The sequence below is a fragment of the Phaseolus vulgaris genome, chromosome 10 (genome assembly GCF_000499845.2).
Source record: "Phaseolus vulgaris cultivar G19833 chromosome 10, P. vulgaris v2.0, whole genome shotgun sequence".
Taxonomy (NCBI): Eukaryota; Viridiplantae; Streptophyta; class Magnoliopsida; order Fabales; family Fabaceae; genus Phaseolus; species Phaseolus vulgaris.
The window spans coordinates 50,491-61,442 of record NC_023750.2 but is presented as its reverse complement, the minus strand read 5'-3'; the positions used below and the strand labels follow the sequence as shown (position 1 = coordinate 61,442).

Here is a 10,952-nt window from a genome sequence, read left to right as displayed (position 1 = left end):
CCAAGTCATTCTTTGGACATTGCATGAGACTAAATTTGTCTCCTTTCTGTATTGGAACAGGAGATGTCGAACATTTATCCATTCTGAATCTCTCTAAAACTTTATTAATATATGCTTTCTGAGACAAACCTAACAGTCCTTGTGATCTGTCACGGAATATTTCAATTCCTATCACATAGTATGCCTCACCCATATATTTCATCTCAAAGTTATTAGAGAGAGTCTCACTTAATAGACCAAGATCATTAGTTGCAAGCAAGATATCATCAGCATACAGAATCAAGAATATAAACTTGCTCCCACTGACCTTCAGATATATACACCGATCAACGATGTTTTCCTTAAACCCAAAGGACACAATAGTATCATTGAACTTAAGATACCATTGCCTAGAAGCCTGTTTAAGCCCGTATATTGATTTCCTAAGTTTACACACCATGTGTTCCTTTCCTTCTTCAATGAACCCCACTGGTTGGTCCATATAAACATCCTCTTCTAAATCCCCATTCAAAAAGGCAGTTTTGACATCCATCTGATGCAACTCAAGATCATAATGAGCTACTAATGCCATGATAATTCTAAAGGAATCTTTCTTAGAAATAGGTGAAAATGTTTCCTTATAATCAATGTCATCCTTTTGAGTAAAACCTTTGGCAACAAGTCGGGCCTTGTAACGTTAAATATTGCCATGAGAGTCACGCTTAGTCTTAAAGACCCATTTACACCCGACTCTCTTGCATCCTTCTGGCAATTCTATAAGGTCCCATACATCCCATTGATTTAAGCTCATCTTTCATGGCATCTAACCACTTATCAGAATTATCATCATTGATGGCATCTGAAAATGAAACTGGATCATTATCAATACTTAAGTCATTTTCTGACTCTTGTAGATAAACCACATAATCATTCGAAACAGCAAACTTTCTTTCTCTTTGAGATCTTCTTAATACTATTTCTTGTGGTTGTTCTACTACAGGTTCACTCTTTTCTTCATGATCATTAATTTGTTGTTCTTCTTCATCGTTGAGTGACTCAACTACATTAGGAACAACAATACTTGAAGTAAAGGTACTAGTTAAAGGAACTTGTACTCTAACTTCCTTAATCTCCACATTTTGTGAAGTATTACTCCCACTGGTTTCACCATTTTCAATGAACCGTGCATTTCCAGATTCAACAATTCTAGTGTTATGGGTAGGACAATAAAACATATACCCTTTTGACCTTGCTGGATAACCAATGAAATATCCACTGATTGTTCTTGCATCCAATTTCTTCTCTTGCGGATTGTATATTCTAACTTCTGCCTGACATCCCCAAACATGCAGGTGTCTCAAACTGGGTTTCCTTCCTGTCCACCATTCAAAAGGTGTCTTTTGAACTGCCTTACTAGGAACCCTGTTCAACAGATACATGGCAGTTTTTAAAGCATACATCCACAATGAAACATGTACAGTTGACTTACTTAACATGTTCCTAACCATATCCATTAAGGTTCGATTACGCCTTTCTGAAACACCATTTTGTTGTGGTGTACCTGGCATTGTGTATTGAGCACAAATACCACGTCTCTCGAGGAACTTAGCAAACGGACCAGGGTGTTGTCCACTTTCAACATATTTTCCATAATATTCACCACCTCTATCTGACTTGACAATTTTCACCTTTCTGTCTAATGCCTTTCCACTTCATTTATATAAACTTCCAAGGCATTCACCGCTTGCGATTTTTCATGCAGTAAATAGACATAACCATAACGTGAAAAATCATCAATAAAGGTGATAAAATACATTTCTTTATTGAAAGAACTTGCATCAAAAGGTCCACATATATCAGTGTGTATAATTTCAAGAAGCTGAGTACTTCTCGTGGCTCCCTTCTTTGTGTGTTTTGTTTGTTTGCCTTTAATACAATCCACACATACATTCAGATCAGTAAAATCCAAACTTGGAAGTATTTCATACTTTACCAATCTCTCCATTCTTTCCTTGGAAATATGTGGCACAAACGTCCCAAACGTTTGTGCCACAAGAAAGCAGAACATTCATTCACCAAACTTCGTTTAGTGCCAACATTATGATGCGAGGTCATAAGAGTTTCAACATATAGTTTATCGAGATTCAATCTATATAATCCATCATAAAGAGTACCAGATCCAATAAACTTAAGTCTTGCCGCAATATTAGTCATTTCAATGACATTTTCGTGCATAGTACGAGAACCATCAAATTCCATGGTGGTTAATATACTCATTAATGTCCCAACAAGAGACTTATCAGTAGTTTGGGAGCGCTCTTCCACAAATTTCATAAATTCTTTTGCACCATCAGTTTTGGGAAGAGCAGACTTAATATTACTTGCTATGCTCATTCGCATAAAGATACAAGAACAATACCTGATCACACATGCTTAACATTAATACTTTGAGTCATAAACTAAACATACTATACAGATTCAGAAAACATTCTATGTATACTAATGTTCTCCTTTGGGAGATTCATTAATACACAAAACATAATGATGCTAATAGTATTAACTTTATTTGGCAAGATGTATGCATTAACTAGAAACACTTGTTATTTTTGGATATACAAGCAAAACTAATAACACATACTCACTACCAACAATCATATCCATTAATTATAAGGACAACTAATCAACCTATGGGTGATCCATAATGCCCTATAATAATGAATTTCCATTTACCCATATATATAAATAATTTAGCATCTATTATATAGGTAATTGGAATAAAATTTATCAGTAATCTGGAAATTAAATAAAACTTAAAGATTTGATCACTTTAGTGATTACAAATCTATCATACAAATAATTCTATAAATAATATCATTAATTGAAATAAAATTTCATCATCCATAATTTGGAATTAAATAAAACATAAAGATTTGATCACTTTGGTGATTACAAATCTATCATACAAATAATTCCATAAATAATATCATTAATTGAAATAAAATTTCATCCATAATTTGGAATTAAATAAAACTTAAAGATTTGATCACTTTGGTGATTACAAATCTATCATACAAATAATTCCATAAATAATATCATTATATGAAATAAAATTTCATCCATAATTTGGAATTAAATAAAACTTAAAGATTTGATCACTTTGATGATTACAAATCCATCATACAAGTAATTCCAAAATTTCAATTTAAAATTAAATACATAAAGCGGAAAAATAATTTTTCATTACTCAGTCAATTAATTAAACTTTAATTTAATGAACATAATAAAATTTCATTAAAACTTTAATTAAACTTTAATTTAATGCAAATAAAATTACGTTAAAACATAATAAAATTTCATTAAAACTTTAATTTAATGCAAATAAAATTACATTAAAACATAATAAAATTTCATTAAAACTTTAATTAAACTTTAATTTAATGCAAATAAAATTACATTAAAACATGATACATAAAACAGAAAATAATTTTTCGTTACTCACTTTTAATTAATTAATTAAAGTTTAATTTAAATGTAAATTTAATTACATTATAACATAACCTAAATTACAGAAAAGTAATAATTGATTAAACTTTAATATGGGGTGCAGCAAAGAATTCATGCATTTCATGATGGAAGAGAATAATTCATACATGGATTCACTAATTGGATTATTTTCATGCATTTTATTATATTATATTATATTTCTTTGAATCCAACATTTGGTCATATTTCAATTCCGTGAGGACCTGGACCCAAGCGCACCATCATTCACCCACCGTTTTGTAAACCTTGATCCATGATTATTTTGGAAGACAATCATGTAACCAAGAACATATGTTTATGCATTAGCCTAAAGGGTTCACTTTCCCTCTTCAACCCCAATTAGGGAACTATTATAGAGGAATGAAAATCTTAATCTATAAATCCTAATTTTAAAATTAGGGTTCTTAAATTGGGAATATTTTTAAAATTAGGGTTCTTAAATTGGGAATATTTTAAAATTAGGGTTCTTAAATTGGGAATATTTTTAAAATTAGGGTTCTTTGATTTTGGAGAAGCGTTAATGGAGAATCACAAAAATTGAGCAACCAGGCTCTGATACCACATGTAAGTCAAAACATGAATAAACGTAAATTGAACACATACAATTATGTTCACAAATAGATCTTATCATATCATGATTCTCACACAAAACATACAATGAAGAAGGAATATGCACTCACCTTGATCCATGAGTGATCATAATTGAGCAGTTACTTTATCTCCTTTATCCCAATCTATCTCTTGCAATTCTGTTCTTGTCACACACTTTCGTGATGGTTAACAGGGAGACAACTATTATTTGCAGAGACAGAACCCTATAGCCTTTAGTACCCAATCTCCATCAGATGTAGGTTTTCATTAGGTATATCATCAGATATATATTTCTCACATTAACCAATGAGCCTTTTTTATTCTATTATTATTATTAAATCATATTTGGGCCCAAAACCCAAACTCTAAGTCATGTGAGTCACTCTATAGAAATTAATTTACATAATTTCTTACAGAGAGTCCACCACGTCCATAACATCTCAATATTCTCTTATTTATGGTGAGAGATCAAACACAAGAGACCAACCACATCCACATTCACTCCACACCCTTCTCTCCCCTTTCTCTTCAAAATTCAGTGTGTTAGATCTTCTTAAACTCACTATGACACTAACACTACCTCCTCTCTTCCCTCCAGCCTTCACATAAAAGATGTACTTGCGGTGCTTCCTAGCCGTTATCCCTCCCTTAGCTCCACCACCACAATCATCGCCGCTTCTACCTCCCTCTCCCTCAATCTTCTTTTTCAACTTTCTAAACCCTAAAATTTCGTTCAGTCCACATGTGCAAACCAATGTCACTGTGTGCGCCACGTGTGTGCGCCACGTCATCAACTGTTAATGCCGTTGGTAGAAACTTAATAGAAGATACCAAATTGAACCTTTTTAAAAAGCTTTGAGACCAAATTGATTTTTTTTAAAACTATTATATTAAATTGAATATTGTCTCCTAATGGAGAGACCAAAAAGATAATTATACCATTTTAATAAATATTAAAAGTTATAACTCATCCTAATTAAATTAATATTGGAAAAGTCAACACTAGTTTAACTTACGAATGAGTTAAAAAGTAAAAATAAAAAATATGTATATAAATTAATTTAGTTCATAAAAATAGTAATTTGAATTTATTGAGAAACTAATTTGAATTTGTTTTATAAAATAGTATGAAGAAATTTATCCTACCTATGTGATCCTGCCGGCAACTTGAACGTGGGTGAATCGCTTCGTAACACTTTCTGCCCTGTCTTCGCGACTGCGTCTCCTGAAGAATCACCTTCTGAACTCTCTCTCTCTCTCAGAAACTTCAAAGTGTGACCTGCAAAATACACAGACGGCGCCTCTAGCGGCCGTTTGCACTCCGACGATCAAGTTAGTTCAACAGAACCACCAGAAACTGGAAACTTAGTAAAAAATGTGTGTGTAAAACTTGCGCTCTGTTTTTTCTTGTCTCTCTTTTTTTTTCTCTCCTCACTCTCCCTCTGATTTTGTCTTTTATCCCTCTTTCCCTGCTTCTGGGCATAACAGAATTCTGTTATGCTTTTCTGGCATGTGTCAGAACCCTGTCATGCTTTTCAGAGAAAGCGTACCTTCAGAATCAGCAATGGGGAGCGTGAGAGTCTGCGCATGTCTGCGCTTGGCTGCGCCTGTCTGTACCTTTAGCGGTACGGAGTGCTCTTTTGTCTGGACCGCACCCCTCTCAGATGATGACACGTGGAGGCCTGCAACTCACATCTAACCACACACGTGTCACTTACTGGAAGGGCTCTAGCGCCTCTCGTTGTCTGCCTAAGTTACGCCCTTGCGGAGTAACTTAGGATGCTTCTCTTATCTGGGTAAATTGCATACTCTTAGGAGAACGTCGGGTGTGGCTGGTCTAGGCACACTCACCAAACGTTACTCTCTGCGTAGGCGACTTACCCTTCAGGATGACACGCACGTAATGGGTTGAGGGAATCACCAATCACCGACTGGCTTACTAGTTCCCTCAGGCCACTCTCGTGCATGATTCCTTGAGGTGTGCTCATGCGAGGTCCATGCGTAACGCTCTCGCTGGGAACCTCAGTCCCAGTTTAACTGCGTGTAACACGAGACCCCGATGACAATACACCCGATGACTGATCAGTGTTTATTCGCTGCTCGCGCTCTGCCTCTAGGGGCGAGTCTGAGAACTGGTCTGCTGGTGGTCACTTGGCTACTGACCACCGATCACCATTCTGGGTGATCTACCCCCCGACCTCTCTGCCGCCTGATCTGTCGGTGGTAACTTGGTTACTGACCACCGATCACCTCTCTTGGCGATCGTCCCCCTACCTCTCTGCCACCTGGTCCACGTGTCACCCTGCGAGTGGTCCACGTGGTTCTCTGATGCTGACGTCATCGACTACCGATGACCGATCGGATCACAAGCCCCCCAGTCTCGAGTCGAGAACTCGTTCTCAGCGAAGAGACTAAGTGGTCGTGCCCTCAGTCCACGTGGCAAGTGGGGCCGCCTCACGTGCCACCTCACGTGCTGCTTCTTTAACGTTTGGGCTTCCTTCCTTAATCTCGCGACACGTGGCACCATCAACGGCCAGCGTTGTGCGTCGCTAGCGCTTCTCTTATTCAAAATGGCGCGCCCTTCCACTGTTCCTTCATCTTCTTCATTTGACTCCCAAACTCTTTGCGAACCTTTCTTCTGCGCATCCATCTTTCTTCGAATTCTCTGTGATCCTATACTCCTACGATCATTCAAAGGTATGGCTTTTCTTTTCCTTGGCCCCTTTTTGGTCATCTTTACCGATTGCATTTACCATTCTAGTTATCATGCATTCACCTTCCCTGTTTTTCTTCTTCTCAACCCGCGCTAGGGTTTTTCTCATGTTTCTGCTTTGGCTTCTGCCTCCCCTTCTTTCTCCTTTACCTGGGCATTTCTTCCTCATTCCCCCTCTCTGTTTTTCACCGAACCATCCATCACTCTCTCCCTTTCTATTTCTGACCCTTCGTTTTTCCTCCATTGCAGCTATCTCTCGATGGCTCGCTTGAAGCAGACCGCTCGCGTCCTTGCCTCTTCTTCTGGTGCACAGCCCTCCGCGAGTGCACCAGCTTCGCCACCGCCTGTTGTCACTTCATTCCATGACAACGCCAAAGTCTATGACTGGGCCCCTCTGGCGTTGCTATCTGAAACGTCCATCTTGCTACCTGAGGACCATCTTAACTCGCTTCTGAGCCACGACCCGGATGAACCCTCGTGTTCCATAGACAGGGAAAACGACTTCCACATCCGAGTCCGCATCCCTCCCCGAGGGATGCCCATTTGCGCTGACGACAGGGCCACCAATGGGGTGCCCTTCGTTTTTGTTTACTCCGCGATCTTCAAAAGGTTGAGGCTGCGACTCCCCTTCACCTTCTTCGAGAAAGAGCTGATGATGGAATTGAACGTCGCGCCCTGCCAACTCCACCCCAATGCCTGGGCCTTCATCCGGGCGTTTCAGATTCTGTGCAACTACTTTGGGCACAACGCCTCGGTGGAGGTGTTCCTCTACTTCTTCGAGGCGAAGAAACCAGGGGATAGGTTTTGGGTCAGCCTGAACGGGGTTGCTGGACGGGTGCTTCTGGGCCTGTACCAGCAGTCCTTCAAAGACTGGAAGGGCAGGTTTTATATGATATCCACCACCCCCAAAGCCCTCATCTGCTCGAGGGGTACCCCCTCTACTGGGTTCCTCAGGTTCAATTTAAGAAACCCAAGGACCTCGAGACCATGGCCCCTTACGAGCGCGAGCTGTGTGGGCTGCTCCTGGGGGCTAAGTATGACTCCGCTCGCCTCATCAAGGATGAGTTTGATGTGGTTTCCCTGAAGAAATATATAGGTAGTTCTTTCTCTGCCGCCCCTTAGGACATTTATACTTCCTCATGCATGCTCTTATACTTTTCACCTTGCCTGCGTCTCTTAGCTGTCTAATTTCCCTCTTTCTTGCCTATGCAGATTCAATGTCAGGGAAAGATAGGAGGTTGGCGGTGTTGGAGCTCGCTAAACGCCGAGCGGCCAAAGGGACTGGCTCTTCCTCTTCCACCACCGAGCCAATCGAAGCCCCTCCGCTTTCGGTCGCGCCAGCCGAAGGCCCGAGCAAGGGAAGAAAAGGAAGAGACTGGTGAAGGCTTCTTCGCTGGTACCTGCTGCTGCTGCTGCCTCAGTGGAAGAGGAAAGCTCGGGCTCCCCCCTCATTCACCGCCAGAGGAAGAAAGCAGTAGCCGAGGGGGTCTCGTCTCTCCAGCCTGGAGGGATAGAGGTGGTAGAGGTAGAGGAAGGTTCACCACCTCCCTCTCCCTCTACTCGACCGGCCCCAGAGCCCGCATGTCCTCCTTCTCCTGGCCAAAAATCGCCTCCAATCTCTCAACCGCCAACTTCTCCCCCAGCAGGCCAATCACCTGGTCCATCCGCTCACTCTGCTGGGGGTGTTTCTGCTAAAAAAGAGTGTGCCCCGCCTCCAATGGCAATCTCCACCGCCAATGCTGAACATGGTGGGTCTGGCTCGCGCCCAAGCAACACTGGAGCCACCCATGAGAACTTCAGCAGAGTTATCTCCATGGTGCGACAGCACATCAGCAATGGGGAGCTCGTCGACTGGAGCGGGGAGGAGATAGACGCACACCTTGCCAAGCAGGTGGTGCTCTCGCTGGAGTTCTCCACCCAGCATCGCAGGCAGAAAGCCCTGGAGAAGAAGGTGAAGGAGCTTGAGCACGACAATGAGTCGCTGCACAGTGACCTTGAAGCCGCTCAGGGGTCTGTTGAGCTGATGCGAGGCATGGTGGAGAAGGCCAGGAGGGAGTACTTGCTGCAGGTCCAGGAGACCATCAAGATGGAGATCTTGATGGGGCAGACTGTTGGTCCCCTGGACTTGAAGGTGGCTGAGTTACAGGCTGAGAATTCCTCTTTGCTCGAACGGAGTCAGATGGTGGAGGAGTTAGAGGCTGAGAACTCCTCCCTACGCCAACAGAATTCTCAGCGGGTAGAGATGCTCAAGGCCGCCAAGGAGGCGACTGCTGCCGCCGAAAAGAAGCTTGAGGAGGCAGTGGGCAAGCTGTCTGAGGCGGCCTCCTCCCTTGCCACCCTTACCACGCAGAGGGATGCTGCAGAGGCTTCGAGGCGAAGTCTGGAGGCGGAGAAAGAGGACTTGATGAACGTGGGCGCCGATTCCCTCATTGATGGATTCGAGCTGGCGCTCGAGCAAGTCCGCTGCGTCCTTCCAGAACTGGACCTTGCGCAATTCAGCATTCATCACTCGGTGGTAGATGGGAAACTTAAGCCTCCTACTCCCTGAATCTCTTCCTTCTGTAATTTTGACTTCTTCTGTACAAAGTTTCATTTTGTAACCTTATGTTTCTGCACCATTCAACTCTTTGTAACTGACAATTGTGTGAACATCTCTGGTGATATACCTTGGTTTCAATTGCTCAATTTTCTTTGTATTTTCTTTGGACTCCACTTACCTTTATGTGCGCGACTAACTGTTAGCTAGTTTAGGTTCAGCGCGATCTTGGGCTTTGCCTTTCCTTTCGCACACGACTAAGTGTCAACCAGCTTAGGCTTAGCGCGATCTGCTTCTCTTCTCTTTGCGCGCGACTAAGTGTTAACCAACTCAGGCTTAGCGCGATCTGCTTCACTTCTCTTTGCGCGCGACTAAGTGTTAACCAACTCAGGCTTAGCGCGATCTGCATGATCTCGACTGGCTGTTCCCTCAGCTTGGTGTTTAACAGTCCTCGTGCGCTGCTTTGTACTACTAGCCAATTACTGACGACTCATCGGTGATCGCTCTTTAGTCCTTACTTAGCTTTCTCTGTCGCTCTAGCGCTAAGTGCATAGAGGACTTTGACACTGATCGCTCAAGGTGATGCCTCGTCTTGGGGAAAGAAAAGTGTTTCTCGCTAACCCCTCTTACTTTCCCCAAGGTCATCACCTTTTGGCGGGTTGAGTCGCTCATTCCCTGCCTCACTCCTGGGGTGAGAAGGGTTTCGGACTAAGAGTCCTACTGGGCCAATATTGGTGTATGCCAAGTGGGTAAGGACGTTTTGTCAAAACCTTTCCTTTCCCTCCCCTGGTCTTACTAGCACCCCTGGCTTTTCAAACCTTTAACTGCTTGCGCTCACACCTGGGGTGAGGAAGACTTAGATCGGTGCCAGTACTTGCGCTTAGGGCAAGTAGGGCCTAACCAATCACCTGCACTTGCACCTGGGGCAAGGAGGATTTTAACTTTAATACTTGAGAACACTTTATATGCTGGAAATTTTTCTTTAATTGGGTGGCCTCGTTAAAAACCCTCTTTAGGGAAAAGAGTGCCCCCTTGTCTGTTCAACTGTTTCCACCATAAACAAAGCATGTGCCTTTTAGCGTGAGAACGCCATTACCGTACAATTTTAACTGAAATAAAATTTTAAATGGGTGGCGTTCCACGTTCTGGGGATTGCTCCTCCCTCCAAAGTCTCTAGGCGATAGGCTCCGTTCTCTAATGTCTCCACCACTCTGTACGGGCCTGTCCACTTCGGGGATAACTTATTCTGCATGTCATTCTGATGCGCCTTTCTCATCACCAGATCACCTTCCTGGAAGCGCCTGGGCCTCACTTTAGAGTTGTGCCTCCGCTCTACTCTTCTCTTCACAGCTTCAGCACTGACTCTGGCCTCTTCTCGCACTTCGTCTAGTAGGTCCAGATTCACCTTACGCTCTTCATTGGACTCTTCAGCAACGAAGTTCAAGAATCTGGGGGAGCTCTCCTGTATCTCCACAGGAATCATGGCGTCTGTCCCATAGACAAGGCTGAAGGGTGTCTCATGGGTGCTGGATTGTGGGGTGGTGTGATAAGACCACACAATTCTGGGGATCTCCTCTGCCCAGCCTCCTT

General features: G+C 42.4%; 1 protein-coding gene across 1 annotated transcript; it reads left to right on the top strand.

The window, feature by feature from the left end:
• Positions 1-8,543: 8,543 nt before the first annotated feature.
• Positions 8,544-9,374, top strand: LOC137819058 (uncharacterized). Its single transcript, XM_068622781.1, has 2 exons — positions 8,544-8,642; positions 8,748-9,374. Exons 1-2 carry the CDS (start codon positions 8,544-8,546, stop codon positions 9,372-9,374), a joined length of 726 nt encoding a protein of 241 aa, XP_068478882.1.
• The last annotated feature ends 1,578 nt before the right edge of the window (positions 9,375-10,952 follow it).